The 17,970-nt window shown below is 39.3% G+C and overlaps 2 protein-coding genes across 2 annotated transcripts; both read left to right on the top strand.

Moving 5' to 3' along the window:
* Positions 1–1,292: 1,292 nt before the first annotated feature.
* On the top strand, positions 1,293–7,196 carry LOC133804607 (ABC transporter C family member 3-like). The gene is made up of 10 exons (XM_062242751.1): positions 1,293–3,877; positions 3,981–4,067; positions 4,171–4,791; positions 4,901–5,065; positions 5,249–5,543; positions 5,635–5,849; positions 5,970–6,275; positions 6,365–6,428; positions 6,517–6,756; positions 6,852–7,196. The coding sequence occupies exons 1-10, from the start codon at positions 1,493–1,495 to the stop codon at positions 6,956–6,958; spliced, it is 4,485 nt and encodes a 1,494-aa protein (XP_062098735.1). The 5' UTR covers positions 1,293–1,492; the 3' UTR covers positions 6,959–7,196.
* Positions 7,197–7,290: 94 nt separating this feature from the next.
* Positions 7,291–10,680, top strand: LOC133804609 (protein FAR1-RELATED SEQUENCE 5-like). Its single transcript, XM_062242752.1, has 2 exons — positions 7,291–9,793; positions 10,163–10,680. The coding sequence occupies exons 1-2, from the start codon at positions 7,652–7,654 to the stop codon at positions 10,325–10,327; spliced, it is 2,307 nt and encodes a 768-aa protein (XP_062098736.1). The 5' UTR covers positions 7,291–7,651; the 3' UTR covers positions 10,328–10,680.
* The last annotated feature ends 7,290 nt before the right edge of the window (positions 10,681–17,970 follow it).

Below are 17,970 nucleotides of genomic sequence, written 5' to 3'. Positions count from 1 at the left end.
GATAATTTGACAAAACACATTGTCTAAAAAGATATAAACTTTATTTTTTAATGATTAAAGTTCCAATCTAAAACTTAAATCCATGAAAATATTTACTTAAAGCACTAGTTTATATATTTTCAAACACAAATAAAAAAATTGATTTTGATCTCTTTTTTTTAGATATGAAAAATCTGAAATACACAGAATTTCGAGTAAAAACGATAGTTTGCGATAGTCCCATGAAAATTTGATTTTAATGGAAAAATCCTCGTTAAGCATCATTTTTAACATCGTTTTAGTATCTAAAATCAAATTTTCATGGGACCATCATTAGCCATCACTTTTGCCTATAATATCAAATTCTTATAGGATCATTGTTAACTATTGTTTTTAGCATCATTTTGATCTCTAAAATTAAATTTTTAAAGGACCATCGTTATTACTAAAATCAAATTTTCATGGGATCATAGTTAACTATCGTTTGATTTATAAAATTAATTTTTTATGGGACTATCGCAAACCATCGTTAAATATCATCTTACTTAAAATTCTACAAATTTCAAAACTTTAGATCTAGAAAATAAAAATCGTGATCAAAACTAATAAATTTATGGTCAAGGTATTTTAGTGAGAGAAGAGAAGGAAGAGTAAGAAAATTGTATGATGAGGATGGATCACACACATAGAGAGAGAGAGAGAGAGAGAGAGAGGGCTTTAATAAGAGAGAGGAAAGAGAGAAAGATAAAGTTTGGATGAATGGAATGTTAGTTTGGTCAAATTTTTGCAAAAATGCACAATTTGCTTATGTTTATTTAATGTTGACATATTTTTTAATTAGAGAATGTTAGGATGCATAATTGCTCAAATTTCCATTCTTATGTCACTCCATAGAAAAATTAGACATTTGAGTGAAATTAGAGATTCAAAATTGATTGTGTAGCTATTTTTTCCATAAAGTTTCAACTTTTAATTTAAAAAAGACTCATTTTTTAAATTAGTAAAGTAATAATATTGGACAATTTTTGGTGAGTGTCTTGTTGTGGCTTTGGACCATGTTAAAGTTTATATGTTGGACCATATTGAAGGAAAAAACAAAACTTAGACATTATAGATACAAATACAATCCCCGCATTAATTATTATTGGACAACGATAAGTATTGATAACAGAAATCAAAAGGGTTCATGTCCCACATTGGTGAACCATGTAGTTTCATTGATCTTTCCTCTGACCATGCACACGTATACATTTCTATATAATATTGTTCAGCTTCTTCCACGGGAAATCGCTATCTCATCTCCCCCTATTTGCAGCCCCTTTTAAGATACTCCGCCATGTGAGTCTTGCTCCCCACGTTTTCCTTCGCCCAAGTAAAAAAGAAAGCCTGCCCTTTGACTCACTCCCTGTATTGACTCCATTTATATATATATATATATATATTCCAAATTACACACCAAATATCTTCACTCAAAGCCAGGTACCTGTCTGTTTTACCACAAGCTCCAGAGACGATGGAGTTCTTTGGCTCATCAAGACAGGTCATGCCCTCATTTTTCCTTAACTTTTACTCATTACAAATGTACCCAAGTGCTAATTTTCTCTTGAAACCCGTTTTCCTTCGTGGGTTTTCGGGTTCATTACATTTTGTTTTGTTATTCTTGTTGTTTGTCTCATGGGTTAGCCAGAAATTCAAGGGGAGTCATCGGGAGGGGTCGAAAGAGAGGATTAAGAACGCCAGCTGTTTGTGTTATAAACCAACTTTAATGGTTTGTCTGGGTCTTTCTGCGTTTAATCTGGTGTTGTGTTTATTGAGCTACTTCTACCCGTATAGGAATGGTTGGTCTGATGAAAGCTTAGTGACCCTTTTGGATTTAGTCATGAGAACACTTGCTTGGGGTGTAGTCTCTCTTTACTTGCACTCCAAATTTTCTAATTCTGGTCAGTCAAAGTTTCCATTTTTGTTGAGAGTTTGGTGGGTTTTTTTCTTGTTCCTTTCTTGCTATTGCCTTATTGTAGACTTTGTTCTATACAAAAAACAAGTTTCCATAGCTGTTCAGTCCTTTGTTTCTGATGTTGTGTCTGTTATTTCTGGTCTGTTTTTCATATATGTGGGGTTTTGGGGGAAGAAAGAAGGTGAAGATACCCTTCTTGAAGAACCCCTTTTGAATGGTAATAATGTAGTGTCAAATAACACCACAGGAGATGCAACTGTAACTCCTTTTTCTAAAGCTGGAATTTTCAGTATTCTTACTTTCTCTTGGATGGCTCCTCTAATTTCAGCTGGCTTTAAGAAAACCATAGACCTTGAGGATATTCCTCAGCTTGATATTAGAGAAAGTGTAGTTGGGATTTTTCCAGATTTAAGAAATAGGATTGAGTCAGATTGTGGATCAATTAACAGAGTCACCTCACTTAAGTTGGCAATAGCATTGATCTTCACAGCCTGGGGAGAGATTCTTTTGACATTTATAATTATGATTCTGTATTCAGTGGCTTCTTATGTTGGGCCATATCTTATTGACACTTTTGTTCAATACCTTAATGGGCGGCGGGAGTTCAAAAATGAGGGCATTATTTTGGTGTCTACATTTTTCATTGCAAAGCTTGTAGAGTGCCTCTCGCAGAGGCATTGGTTTTTTAGGGTACAGCTGATTGGAATAAGGATCCGAGCAGCACTTGTTGCACTCATCTATAAAAAGGGTTTGACTCTTTCATGTCAGTCCAAGCAGGGGCACACCAGTGGAGAGATCATCAATTTCATGACTGTTGATGCCGAAAGAATTGGTGATTTCAGCTGGTACATGCATGATCCATGGATGGTCATTATACAAGTTGGCTTGGCCTTGTTAATTTTGTATAAAAATCTTGGTCTTGCAGCAATCTCTACATTTATTGCCACTATATTAGTTATGTTGGCGAATATCCCTCTTGGGAAATTGCAAGAGAATTATCAAGAAAAGTTGATGAAGTCGAAAGATACCAGGATGAAGGCAACTTCAGAGGTATTGAGGAACATGAGGATTCTCAAGTTACAAGGATGGGAGATGAAGTTTCTATCCAAGATTGTTGAGCTTAGGAAAACTGAGGCAGGCTGCTTGAAAAAATTTCTTTACACATCGGCTATGACCTCATTTGTCTTCTGGGGTGCCCCAACATTTGTATCGGTGGTCACTTTTAGTACTTGCATGCTTTTAGGGGTCCCTCTTGATTCAGGAAAAATCTTGTCTGCACTTGCAACATTCAGGATTCTTCAAGAGCCTATCTATAGTCTTCCAGACACAATTTCAATGATAGCACAAACAAAGGTTTCCATTGATAGAATATCATCTTTTCTTCGTCTTGATGACTTGCAGGCTGATGTTATTGAAAGGCTTCCAAGTGGTACTTCTGATGCAGCCATTGAAATAGTTGATGGTAACTTCTCCTGGGATATATCTTCCCAGAATCCTACAGTAAAAGATATTAGTTTCAAAGTAGTCCATGGTATGAGAGTTGCTATTTGTGGTACTGTTGGCTCAGGGAAGTCAAGCTTGCTTTCTTGCATCCTTGGAGAAATTCCAAAAATGTCTGGAACCCTTAAGTTGTGTGGGACAACTGCTTATGTCGCTCAGTCACCATGGATTCAGAGTGGCAAGATAGAAGAGAACATTTTGTTTGGTAAAGAGATGGACAGAGAAAAGTATGAGAGGGTTTTAGAAGCTTGTTCCTTGAAGAAGGACCTGGAAATCCTTTCATTTGGTGATCAAACAATCATTGGGGAGAGAGGAATTAATTTGAGCGGCGGACAAAAGCAGAGAATACAAATTGCACGTGCCTTATACCAAGATGCCGATATCTATCTGTTTGATGATCCTTTCAGTGCTGTGGATGCTCACACAGGCTCTCATCTCTTCAGGGTAATCTATATATGTAATTTGTTTTTGTTTTTCTGTTACTAACTTAATATTTAAAAATTTAAAAATTGAGTATTTACATCTATTTTTTTCTTCTTGATAACAGGAATGCATACTAGGCCTGTTGAGTTCAAAAACAATTATTTATGTCACTCATCAAGTTGAATTCTTACCCACTGCTGATCTTATACTGGTATGTGAGTTGTAGGCTTTTCTTTGTGTTATCATATCAGCATAGAAAATTCATTGTTCTCTGTTTCGTACATCTCTCAACCAAAATTGTTCCCAACTCATAGGTCATGAAAGATGGAAGGATTACCCAAGCTGGAAAGTACAATGACATTCTCAATTCCGGGACTGATTTTATGGAACTTGTGGGTGCTCACAAGGAAGCATTGTCCACACTTAATGCCAAAGAGGAAGTTCAAGATGAAAAAGAATGTATCACTGAGAGTGATGGAAAATCAGCCAGTGCAAGTGGGTTAGTGAAGAAAGAAGAGCCAAAAAGTGATGAACCAAAAGGGCAGCTTGTTCAAGAAGAAGAAAGAGAGAAAGGACAAGTTGGTTTTTCAGTCTATTGGAAATACATCACAACAGCATATGGAGGAGCTCTTGTGCCTCTTATACTGCTTGCACAGGTTTTATTTCAGGGCCTTCAAATCGGAAGCAACTATTGGATGGCATGGGCAAGTCCTGTTTCAGCCGATGAAAAGCCTCTTGTTGATAGCAAGACACTTATAGTAGTATATGTTATTTTGGCCATTGGAAGCTCTTTATGTGTCCTTCTGAGATCTACGCTTCTGGCAACAACCTCATATAAGACAGCTACTTTACTCTTCAATAAAATGCATGAATGCATTTTTCGTGCTCCTATGTCGTTCTTTGATGCTACTCCAAGTGGAAGAATCCTGAATAGGGTAAGGGAGTATGTTTTAAGGCAAAATGCTTGTTGCTCCATTTTTATTGCTTTTCTTCATCTTAGATCGCAATAGGGCTTAAAAATCTCTGTTTCCCCCTTTTTTTTAGGCTTCGACAGACCAAAGTGCAGTGGATCTTAGCATTGCATATCAAGTTGCATCATTCGCTTTCTCTATGATCCAACTTTTGGGAATTATTATTGTAATGTGCCAGGTGGCATGGCAAGTTTTCATTGTTTTCATCCCTGTTATTGCAGCTTGCATCTGGTATGAGGTAAACGTTTAAACCTTTAAGTATGCCATCTTGTTCATTTCATGAGTACCATGACATCAAATATGACAGCTACTATGTATTTTAATTTTTCTCATTTTATTCTCAACTTTGTGTCTCATACTTGACAATGGCAATCATATCCTTTTTTTTTCTTTTCGCTGAGTTCTCGATAAATTTATGCAGCAATACTACATACCTTCAGCGCGAGAATTGGCACGATTAGTTGGAGTTTGCAAGGCTCCAGTGATTCAACATTTTGCAGAAACAATTTCAGGGTCGACAACAATAAGGAGCTTTGATCAAGAGTCAAGATTTCAGGACACAAACATGAAATTGACGGATGGATATTCCCGGCCTAAATTCAGTATTGCTGGTGCAATGGAATGGTTGTGCTTTCGCTTGGATATGTTGTCTGCTATTACTTTTGCTTTCTCTTTGATTTTGTTGATCTCTGTTCCAGAGGGAACTATTGATCCAGGTAAGTATTTTCATTTGAATGCGTTTCAACGTCTTCTCATCTTTCCAAAGGCAAGTGTAAATACTGTGTTTATCCTTTTTTCATATTAAAGGTATTGCGGGGTTAGCTGTCACATATGGACTTAATTTGAATATGTTACAAGCTTGGGTTATATGGAATCTTTGCCAAATGGAAAACAAAATAATTTCAGTTGAGAGAATACTTCAATACTCTAGCATCCCAAGTGAGCCTCCTCTTGTGATAGAATCAAATCGGCCAGATCCTTCATGGCCATCACATGGAGAAGTCAATATTCGTGATCTACAAGTATGTGACAGTATTCTACTTGTTACTACAGTACAACTATTATTCAACTTTATCCAGAGTGCTTCATTTGTATGACTTTAACTTTTTGTTGTCTAATTAATCTTGGTGGGCATATTGTAGGTTCGATATGCCCCACACATGCCCCTTGTGTTGCGAGGTTTAACTTGCACTTTTCCTGGAGGACTGAAAACCGGCATTGTAGGAAGAACAGGCAGTGGAAAATCAACTCTCATACAGACACTTTTTCGAATTGTTGACCCGGCTGCTGGTCAGATTGTGATAGATGGCATCAACGTATCTTCCATTGGACTGCATGACTTAAGGTCAAGGCTGAGCATTATCCCTCAGGATCCTACCATGTTTGAAGGGACTGTAAGAAGCAACTTGGATCCACTTGAAGAGTACACAGATGAAAAAATATGGGAGGTGTGGTGTTTTTTCTTTTTGGTCACTTAATTATAGTCAGAAACTTCCTGCTGTTACATTATGTTTAATATTTCTGTTACATGCTGTAGGCTCTAGATAAGTGCCAACTAGGAGATGAAGTAAGGAAGAAAGAAGGGAAGCTTGATTCTTCAGGTTTGTTTTGACGAAACTTAGTATCTCTTTATTCTTAAATTGTCATGGAAAGCCCCTACATTTATGTTCATGTGGTCGCTACTTGCAGTTACAGAGAATGGAGAGAATTGGAGTATGGGACAGAGGCAGCTGGTTTGCCTAGGCCGAGTTCTACTCAAGAAAAGTAAGGTACTTGTGCTTGATGAAGCTACAGCATCCGTCGACACTGCTACAGACAATCTAATACAGCAAACACTTAGACAACACTTCTCTGATTGCACGGTCATTACAATCGCACATCGAATAACTTCTGTTCTTGACAGTGACATGGTTCTACTTCTTAGTCATGGTACCATGCAATTGCATTCTAATCACTTACTAGTTTACCTTCTTGCAGTTTATCCATTATTTCCTCATTCTTTCAATTATTATTTTTTTGCTTAGGCCTTATCGAGGAATTCGACTCTCCAGAAAGATTGCTAGACAACAAAGCATCATCTTTTGCTCAGCTTGTAGCAGAATATACCATGAGATCAAATTCTGATTTTTGAAACAATCTCTTATTGAGACATTTTGTTGACAATGATGAAAATCAAGAAGTGTGGTCTGTCTATTGTTTGATTATGAACTCTAATCTAGTTTTTTTTTTTTTTTTTGTATTATAATAAATTTGGGTAAAAATGTTGTAGTTTGCTTCATTCAGTTATAATTTATGTAATAGTTTTTTCAATTGTAATTTAATGTTATGTCATTATTCCTTTAATGAAAAAATTTTAATTACTCCTTTAATTGCTTATTTTAAAAATACCAAGAACTCATTGAGTTCTAACCTTTTTCTGAGCTGATATTGGTTAACAAGTAGTTTGTTTTGTTGTGTTTTTTTTTTCAAAAGTTTCTTTTTTCTATTCCGAGAATAAAATGCATCATTCTCTGCTTCTTTATTCATCATAATTTAAGTTAACTTATTCCAAAGTAAAAACGACAACAACAATCATTTGCAGAAATAAACGACATTAAACATATAAAAACGACATCAACAGATGACTTAGACAAACGGAAGTGAACTGAAGCCCCCATCATCATCTTCTTCACCAAACTGAAACTGAAACTGTAAAAAACCTTCAAACCCAACAACTCTTTCAATTCCTTACTCATTGATCTCCACTCCAACGGTCAAAGCAATGAAAAATCTCAAGCCTTTGAGCTCATAATTGGCTCTCCCATGGGATTTTGAGCCTCTCGCCATGGACAACGATGATGTAGTTGATTTCGACTCAGAACATCCCGACGATGGTACCTACCACCATTTCGATGATGATGATGGTGATGGTGATGATTCCTACGAAGATGACGACGGAGGTATAGCTCAAGATGGTTCTTCTTCCTCAGCTAGGTACAACGCCAGCGAAGGTGGTGGCGGCGACCACAATCTCGAACCCTATGAGGGAATGGAATTCGATTCTGAACAGTCCGCCCGTATGTTCTACAATTCGTATGCTCGACGAGTCGGATTCAGCACCCGGGTCAGCGTCTACCAGCGCTCGCGTCGTGACGGCTCCATCATATGCCGCCAAATTGTCTGCTCCCGCGAGGGTTTTCGTCGCGAGGCCTCTGAAACCAGGTCCAAGCGCCAGCGAACCGTTACTAGGGTTGGTTGTAAAGCTCAGATGACCGTCAAAAAACAAGCTTCCGGGAAATGGGTCGTCTCCAAATTGGTCAAAGAACACAACCACGAGCTTGTGCCGCCTGATAAGGTCCACTCCCTCCGCTCCCACAGGCATGTCTCTGGTTCAGCTCGAAGCTTAATCGACACTCTTCAGGCAGCTGGAATGGGGCCTAGTGGGGTTATGTCAGTGTTGATTAAGGAGTCTGGTGGAGTCAACAATGTTGGTTTCACCAAAGTGGATTGCCAGAACTATATGAGTAGCAGTAGGCAGAGAAGTCTCGGCAATGGAGGTCAGCTTCTTTTTGACTATTTGAAGCGAATGCAGGAGGAGGATCCTCAATTCTTTTGTGCCATTCAAGGTGATAATACAGAGAATTCGACAGGAAATATTTTCTGGGCTGATGTAAAGTCGAGATCGAATTACAACTTCTTTGGAGACACTGTTACATTCGATACAACGTACAGGACCAACCGTTATCGGGTGCCATTTGCACCGTTCACTGGTTGGAACCATCATGGGCAACCTGTGTTGTTCGGATGCGCCTTGCTCCTCAATGAATCCGAGTCTTCATTCGTTTGGCTATTCCAAACTTGGCTAGCTGCAATGTCTGGTCGTCAGCCTATCTCAATCACCACAGATCAAGATAGAATCATCCGCTCAGCTGTGCTGCAGGTATTTCCCGAAACCCGCCATCGATTTTGTAAGTGGAATGTGTTTAGAGAAGCTCAGGAGAAACTGTCTGATGTTTATCTTTGGCACCCTAATTTTGAAGCTGAGTTCTTTAGGTGCATCAATAGTACTGAGACAGTTGATGATTTTGAGTCTTGTTGGGAGTCTCTTGTTCAAAGATACAATCTTGGTGATAATGATTGGCTTCTGTCAATGTATAATGCTCGCCAGCAGTGGGTTCCTGTGTTTCTTAGGGATGCATTCTTTGGTGAGATGTCCACGACTCAAGCTAGTGATAATATAAATTCTTTTTTCGATGGATATATAAACGCATCGACTACTATCCAGGCGCTGATCAAGCAGTATGAAAAAGCAGTAGCCTCTCGCCATGAGAAGGAGGTAAAGGCAGATTACGAAACGATTAACACCACTTTAGTTCTGAAAACGCCGTCTCCCATGGAAAAACAAGCTGCAAAAATTTATACAAAGATAATATTTACGAAGTTCCAAGAAGAACTATTTGAGACTCTTGCTTATCCTGCAACTATTGTAGATGACACAGGATTAGAAACCATGTATAGGGTGGCGAATTTCGGAGAAGAACACAAGGCACGCTTTGTTAAGTTCAATGTTTTTGAAAAGAAAGCTAGGTGTAGTTGCCAAATGTTTGAGTTTTCGGGTATTACTTGTAGACACATTTTAGCAGTTTTTAGAGTGACCAATGTTCTTACACTTCCTTCCCATTATATTTTGAAACGGTGGACAAGGAATGCCAAAAGTGGAATTTTTATAGATGAGCATGCCCTTGGATTGTTGTCTAGTAACTCTCAAGATTCTTCTGCTGCTCGCTATGAAAATCTACGCAGGGAGGCTATCAAATATGTAGAAGAAGGAACCGAATCCGATCATGTCTACAATGCGGCCATGGAATGTCTTCACGTGGCTGCAAAGAAAGTTGCTTCTGCGCAAGTGCAGGTTCCTCGAGTCTTACAGAAGAGTACTTGTGGTGACAGCCAGCACCAGCAACTTCATGAGTCCTACTACTCATTGGTACGTTATTCTGTCACAAGAAATCCTTTTTTTTCTTGGTTTTTTCTTTTTTTATACAAGGGCTTCTTAAAAATTGCATCGTTACAAGTTCTATAGTGAACTATGGAGACCTTAAGTTTTGATAGAGCCTTCATAGCGTCTTTGTGGATAGATAATCTTCTGCTTGTAAATTGGTAGATATGATGATAAATCTAATTGCTTTTGGTAGATATGATAAGATTAATCCTATTCTGCCAATCTTGACCAAACAATAAGACAAGTCATCTTCCTCTGCCAATGATGATCGCTATGCATATTGCATAACATGGATCACTCTCCCTTTTTGTGAGCTAGACTGTAAATATGGTGTTCTTCTTTGCAATTACGTAGGATCAAGACAGGAAAATCAAAGAATTGACGGCCGAATTGGAAGATGCAAGTCAGCGATGCGAAGCATACAGAGCGAAGCTTCTGGCTGTTCTCAAGGATATGGAAGAAAGGAAGTTGAAGATATCAGTGAATGTTCAGAATGTGAGGCTTAATCTCAGATTTTAGCTATATGGGAGTGTCATTGCCATTGCCATTGCTATCCTATCTCCAATATCAGCATTCAACAAACATGATATCTCTTTTTCTTTTCTGTAATGTAAATCCAATGTAACAATAGGGTCCAATGATGAAGTAGGTGGGGAGGTGGGGAGGGAGGTTTGCTAGTTGTTCAAGATGACTAACATTTACTTTCTTGTATTTCATTTAGTGTAAAAAAATAGGTAAAATTATGATATGATCCCACTTATTTAGTATTGACTAAATTCTGGCTATGATGCTCATTTGAGGTTTTTGGTTGCACTTGTTGCACCTCAGGAAGTCTTAAAATTATCATCAAATGAAACTTTCTAGTTTCTATATATTAAATACATTTATCATTTTCATAGATGGAAATATTAAATAGTTGAGATTAATAAGTAACCAGCTACAGAAAATGGGTTCCATCTTCTTCTTTTTTTTTAAAAAAAAAATGCAATTATATACTATTGTACAACTCTTATTCATTTTTTTATTCGAATTTGAGACTTACACTAGGCTGTCTAATCAAGAGTTTGCTTAGAAAAGATTATTGCATAGCCCCTATTCTTCCTTTTTTTTATTATTTTGGAAGGGAAATTTCACTTTTTATCTCTAATAATACATAATATTACCAAAAAATCCCAACATTAATAATATTTTCAAATTAATGCTAAACTTTCCTCCCATACCCAAAATACCCCTCCCATTATATCAAAAATTCACAAAACCTTCTCTTCCACTCTCCTCCCTCTCTCTCTCTAATTCTCACGAAATCTCCATAAAACCTATAGTTTTGTATAATTTTCTTGTCAAAATCATTGTTAGTTATCTCCATTGTTTCTGTGAATTCGTTAATATCAAAGGCAACATCTATTTTGAGAGTTTTTGGAGGAGAAAAACCATGGGTAATGAGATTTTACATTTTGTGTTGGGTATTATTTGTTTACATTTTTTTTGGCTATTTTGAACAGATCTGAGCCTATATTGGTGTATTTTTCGGGATTTTTTGAGAGATTCCGCGATCTGTGTTTTTCTGGGTTTTCTGCAATTTTTTTGCTCGATAGAAGCTCGATAACGGTTCGATGGTATGTAGAAGAAGGTCTTTGTAAGAGCTCGATGTAGCTCGATGTTAGCTCGATAATAGCTCGATAGGTTCGGTTTAGTGCTCGATGGAAACTCGATAAGGGTTCGAGAAGGGGTCGAATGGATCTATAATATGTGAGCTCGATAGTAGCTCGATATGAGCTCGATAGGGTTCGATTGAGGGTTTGGTTGTGTTTTATAGTCGGTTTTGAGAAATGATAGCTCGATGCTAACTCGATAATAGCTCGATATGGGTTCGATGGAGGGTTTGGTTAGGTTTATGTTCTGTTTTGAGAAATGGTAGCTCGATGATAACTCGATAATAGCTCGATAGGGGTTCGATGGAGGGTTTGGTTAGGTTTGTATTCTGTTTTGAGAAATGGTAGCTCGATTCCAACTCGATAATAGCTCGATAAAGCTCGATAATGTTATTTTTTATTGCATTTCTGGAAAAATGACAGTTTTCCTAACAATGTTAATGTTTTTTTTTCCAACACAGGCTCTATTGTCTACGTTTTTGTATCCTACAATGGTGTTTGGGAATTACAAGGGAATAAGTGGATTTTCAAGGACCCTCAATGCACGGTGATACCGATGGAGGATACTGTAACGTACTTGCAACTTCTTGACATATTGCACAAGGAACTTAAAGTTGATAAACAGATGTATGAGTTGAAATTGGAGGTTCCTTACACTTGCGGCGACCAACCGTTTACACCCGTTCATGTTGAAAGTGATCTTGGTGTCCGTGCATTCATAGGAGTAACATCTAAAGAAAGGTTGGCCTTGTGTGTCACTCCTGTTAAAAAGATTGTCATTGCAGACCCATATTCCACTCCCGGACCTGAGGGAGCAGCCAGTACTTTAGGATTTCCTATTGGTGACCTGAGGGACAACCAGTATGAGTACAACCCCTATGTGAATGACGATCCGGTAGCCGAACACAATGAGGAATTAGGAGACAATTCGGTGGATGATGATCTATTAGCTGAACATTTGCAAGTAGAAGAAGCACAAGAACAACCAATACGTCATATTGCACAGACGAACCCACCAAGTCAAGGACGCCGAACACCTGGCACCAGCTCTAGTCGTCATGGTGGAACAGAATATAACTATACAGGGAACATTTCAATATGTTCAATAGAAGATCACAGAAAATGGAGTGCTCCCATGTTTACAAAAGAAGATATCATAGCTTGTAGTCGTTCTGAATCACCCTCATCCGGTATAGCGTTGGGGGAATTACATCTTGGGAAGACATTTGAGAACAAGATGGAATTGAAAACCAAAGCGGCTCTCTTTGCAATGAAGAATAATTTTGAGTTTATGGTTAAGAAGTCTGGTACTGATGTGTTGTATATCACCTGCAAGGATCCTGATTGTGGTTGGAGAATAAGAGGGAAAAAAGTAGCGCGATCAGAGATGTTTGAGATCACTGTTTATAATAGTGTACATACTTGCTCACTAGAATTGCGACAAAAAGACCACCGTCAAGCAGCACCTTCTGTCATTGGGCACCTTATCAAGAACAAATATGCTACTGATGGCACTAGCTATCCACCAAACAGCATAAAGGAGGATATGAAGAATAATTTTGGGATCGATATGAGTTATATTAAGGCTTGGAGATGCAGAGAGAAGGCACTCGGTTATGTTAGGGGGACACCTGAAGAATCGTACTCCAAGTTACCTTCTTACCTGTACATGCTGCAGCAAAAGAATCCAGGTACAATTACTGATTTTGTCACAGATGACGGTCGCTTTCTTTACTGTTTCTTCTCACTCGGAGTTTGTAGAAGGGGATTTACATCATGTCGTCCTGTTATATGTGTGGACGGCACTTTCTTAAAGTCAAGGTACGGTGGCCACATGTTGTGTGCTGTCGCATTGGATGCGAATAACCACATTTATCCAATTGCATTCGCGATTGTTGACAGTGAGAATCATGCTTCTTGGAAGTATTTCATGATGAAATTGAAGGAAGCCATTGGAGTTGTTGATAATCTGTCTTTTGTTTCAGACAGGCATGCTAGCATTATTCATGCTCTTGAGTTGGTCTTCCCTGATGCCTACCACGGCGCATGCTACCATCACATAAGTATGAATGTAATCGCTAAGTTCAAGACCGATCACTGTCACAAGGAGATGTATAATGCGGCATATGCATTTCGGAAGTCAAAATTTCACAGGTTCTTCAATAATATAAAGCAAATGGATCCTGCCATAGCTCAATATCTCGAGGGTATTGGCTTCGATAAGTGGACTCGTGTATACTTTCCTGGGAATCGATACAATGTAATGACAAGCAACTACGCTGAAAGTTTCAACAACAAAACCAGAGACGCAAGAACCTTCCCAGTCACTACTTTTGTGGAATTCATTCGTTTCACAATTCAGTCATGGTTTGCCGCGCGTCGTGAGGAGGTAGAGAAGTGCACATCGAAATTAGCAACAACATATGAGAAAGATGTCTCAGGCATTGCGGATGATGCAAGGTACTTGAAAGTCCATCCTCTTGGACAGTTTGAATTTCATGTGGTAGACCCAGAAGGAGATGGTGAGGTGAATTTGATGACCAAATCATGCTCTTGTGGTCAGTTTCAAATAATGGGTTACCCTTGTGTTCATGGTGTGGCTGCGGCCATGTTGCGCAATGTCAACATTTACTCACTGTGTTCACCATATTACACTACTGAGATGTGGAGGGAGTCTTACAAAGAAACAATTTACCCAACTGGCAATGAGGATGATTGGGAAGTTCCCGAGAACATAGAGAAAATGCAAGTTGGGGTTCCCGTTGAAAAACAACCAGTTGGTCGACCGAAGAAGAATAAGGTGGGAAGAAGGAAGACAAACCGCACTCCATCGAATGGAGAAATCATTCCCAGTCATCGCAAGTGTAGCATGTGTGGTGGTCTTGGCCACAACAGGGCTACATGCAAAGCTAGGCTTTAAACTTTTTTTTCCCATTTGAACTTGTTGTATTAATAAACTCTTTTTATTTGATTTTTCTGAAAAGTTATGTTTATGGCAAAGCTAGGCTTTAAACTCTTTTTTCCCATTTGAACTTGTTGTATTAATAAACTCTTTTTATGAAGGTAACAAATTTTGATAATTCAATAACAGTTCGATATAGCTTGATATTAGCTCGATAACAGCCCATGAAAATTATAAAAAAATGTGAACAACAAACTGTACATGTAAAGACCCTGTATATATACAATCATCAAGGTAACAAATTTTGATACCACAAGTCTGTGGTCCACTTGTTCCTGAACACCTCCATATTTTCATCGCAGATAGCTTCCAATGGAAGACCGACCATTAGATGCTCAATATACTTGATAGCATACACACCACAATCCCCACTGTAAAAAAAAATATATATATTAAGTGCACATTACTATAAATTTAGTTAGAAACAAAATTAGTATGAAGATGATGTTTGTTACCTTCTCTTTGACTGAGGGAGCTCGTGTTTCTGTTTGCGACGCAATGTGAACTGATGCGGCCTATTTCCTGCTGATGGAATCTTCAACATCAAGCTATCAGTAAACAGTTTACTCTGCATTAACAGAGAAGGTAGCATAAAGCACCATGGACTCATAATATCCTCAAGCTTTGCGTCACTAATCACCGAGTTGTCTGAATCGTAAACAGTCAGAGTCCAACTAGAAATGGAAGCCTCAATGGCAAACCAATGTTGTTGTCCATAGTTCTGGCACCAATATACATCCTCAACTCCTCCCCAAGATGCCAGAAACTGCTGCTCGATGCCGGTCAACATGGACATAATGTCAGCATCCCAATAATACTTTGTTTTGTCGGCTGTTTTCTTGAACTGATCATATCGGGCAGGTATCACTTGTGAGAAATAACTGTTCATCACAACTGCATTCTGTCTATATATATTGGGAAAATACTTGCGACGCATACGAAGCATGTGTTCTGCCGCATCAATATGCTGCAAAAGAGAGTACGATAAAAAAATTAGCAAAAACCATCATAAAATGCTGATGTCGAGCTCCATCGAGCTCACATCGAACTCATATCGAGCTCATATCGAGCTCACATCGAGCCAGTATGAAACAGTAAAAAAACAAACTACTTTAACATCCCTATCGAACTACCATCGAACTACTATCGAGCTCACATCGAGCCAGTCTGAAACAGTAAAAATAACCTACTTTAACATCCCTATCGAACTACCTATCGAGCCATCATGAAATAGTAAAGACAACCTATTTTAACATCCCTATCGAACTCCCTATCGAGCTCCATCGAGCTCACATCGAGCCACTTTGTTAAGGGAATTTTCACTATCGAACTCATATCGAACTCACATCGAGCTTTTAACATCCCTATCGAACTACTATCGAACTAATATCGAGCTCACATCGAGCCACTCTAAAACAGTAAAAAAAACAATCTATTTTAACATCCCTATCGAACTACCTATCGAGCTCCATCGAGCTCACATCGAGCCACTCTGAAACAGTAAAGAACAACCCCTATTTTAACATCCATGTCGAACTACTATCGAACTCCTATCGAGCTCACATCGAGCCAGTATGAAACAGTAAAAATAACCTACTTTAACATCCCTATCGAACTACCTATCGAGCTCACATCGAGCCATCATGAAATAGTAAAGACAACCTATTTTAACATCCCTATCGAGCTCCATCGAGCTCACATCGAGCCACTTTGTTAAGGGAATTTTCACTATCGAACTCATATCGAACTCACATCGAGCTTTTAACATCCCTATCGAACTAATATCGAGCTCACATCGAGCCACTCTAAAACAGTAGAAAAACAATCTATTTTAACATCCCTATCGAACTACATATCGAGCTCACATCGAGCCACTCTGAAATAGTAAAGAACAACCCCTATTTTAACATCCATGTCGAACTACTATCGAACTCCTATCGAGCTCACATCGAGTCAGTAAAAATAAAACATGTAAAATTGAAAACAGTCCATAATTAGGTATAAATTGCTTACCCCATCATTGAGCCACGACTGGGGTGTCTTCAACGTCAGAAACCATGCTGGACCGTGACTCCCAGTCTTTACATCCCGTGGGGTCTTGTTGGGCATGTCTCCAAGAAGCCACTTGCACATTGTCCTATACTGTTTGGGATCTGGCTTCTTGAGAGGGTCCAGCACATGTGTAGCCTCTTGTGTAGCCTCGTCTGCTGGTGCAGCTGCAGCAGTGCGAGGTCTTTTCCTCGTGGGATCCGTATAGTCCTCAAACCAATCTGGCTTGCGTCTTTGGCGTCTAGCCCTCTGAAACTGAACCCCAGCAACATCCTCAGGGTTGACAATAACGACTCCCGGAGTCTCAGCATCTGGTGTCACAATGATGGTAGGGGGCGTCGTTGGATCATCAACATAGTCTAGCGGAAGATCCAATGACTCTGACTCTGAATCTTCATTGGACCCCCTCGGTTTCTCCTTAACAAATGTCAGGATCTGACTGAGTACGTCCAAGATCACTGACTGGTTCTTCAAGAGGGTCTCCTGTCGACCCTCGACTCTGTCCAACCGCTCAATCAAGTCGGCCAGCTCAGGGGCTGAGGCTGAGGCTGGTGGTGGGGTTGGTGTTGGGGCTGACACTGAGGCTGAGGCTGAGGCTGGGGCTGATGTTGGGGCACAGGTTGAGGCTGGGGCTGAGGCTGGGGCTGATGTTGGGGCACAGGTTGAGGCTGGGGCTGAGGCTGGGGGAATAGGAGGGGTGGGACCTGCAACCTCCTCCCCCGGGGCAGCATCAACAAATATCTTGGTTGCCTCGGCAGCCTGAGAAACTTTCTCTGCCATTTTCTCAAAAGTCGCATCCTCCTCCTCATCAGTCTCCGAGGGATCCTGGCCAAGCCCAGGATAAAGGGGAAGATCTCCCTCAGTCAAAGACAAGTAATAGTCTTTTTCTGCTGGCCGAGGCTTCAACATCAGAAGAACAATTAACTGCAAACAACATAAAACATTTGGTTAGCTCAAATAATGATAAAAGATAAGCATATAGATAAAAAAAAAACAACATAACTTACATTCTTCTTCAATAATATCGGTGCGATGACGGACTTGGTGAAATCCTTGTTCTTCCGATGCGACCAGCTAAGCATCCTCGGGAACATGTTTCCCGAGCTCACAACAAGCTCCACCGCAAGCTGTTGGATAGCCTCATATGCCCAGTACTGTAAGGCGGGGGCATAACCATACATACTGTATTTGGACTCTTGCTACACCTTGGCATCCTTCTTGGCATCATAGTTGGCCTTTTGCTTCACCATGTCCTTCTTACAAGAATGCAATAGCCTCCTATAAGAGTACTTCCCCCATGGATAGCTGAAGAAGTACTCTACATTCTCAACAATTTTTAGAATATCTCGCCAAATGTGCAGTTTTCCCTCAATGGCATTCAGAACCCCCTCAACAAACAGACATAGACCAAGCTTGTACACATCTTCCACAACCGTACAAGTCTTGAAAGCATGGTCCACCTGTGACAGCTTTACTTTCTCAGCATCGTTGAAATACTC

Source organism: Humulus lupulus, chromosome X, assembly GCF_963169125.1.
Source record: "Humulus lupulus chromosome X, drHumLupu1.1, whole genome shotgun sequence".
Classification (NCBI taxonomy): Eukaryota; Viridiplantae; Streptophyta; class Magnoliopsida; order Rosales; family Cannabaceae; genus Humulus; species Humulus lupulus.
The sequence above is the reverse complement of the archived record's forward strand: the minus strand, read 5'-3'. Positions and strand labels throughout refer to the sequence as shown.

What these genes read in the sequence shown, in the direction of transcription:
- LOC133804607 (XM_062242751.1), top strand. Translation starts at nt 1,493, where the DNA reads ATGGAGTTCTTTGGCTCATCAAGACAGGTCATGCCCTCATTTTTCCTT. An exon ending in CAGCTTGCATCTGGTATGAG is followed by an intron (nt 5,066 to 5,248) that starts GTAAACGTTTAA and finishes AAATTTATGCAG; the next exon opens with CAATACTACATACCTTCAGC. An exon ending in AGAGGGAACTATTGATCCAG is followed by an intron (nt 5,544 to 5,634) that starts GTAAGTATTTTC and finishes TTCATATTAAAG; the next exon opens with GTATTGCGGGGTTAGCTGTC.
- LOC133804609 (XM_062242752.1), top strand. Translation starts at nt 7,652, where the DNA reads ATGGACAACGATGATGTAGTTGATTTCGACTCAGAACATCCCGACGAT. An exon ending in ATGAGTCCTACTACTCATTG is followed by an intron (nt 9,794 to 10,162) that starts GTACGTTATTCT and finishes GCAATTACGTAG; the next exon opens with GATCAAGACAGGAAAATCAA.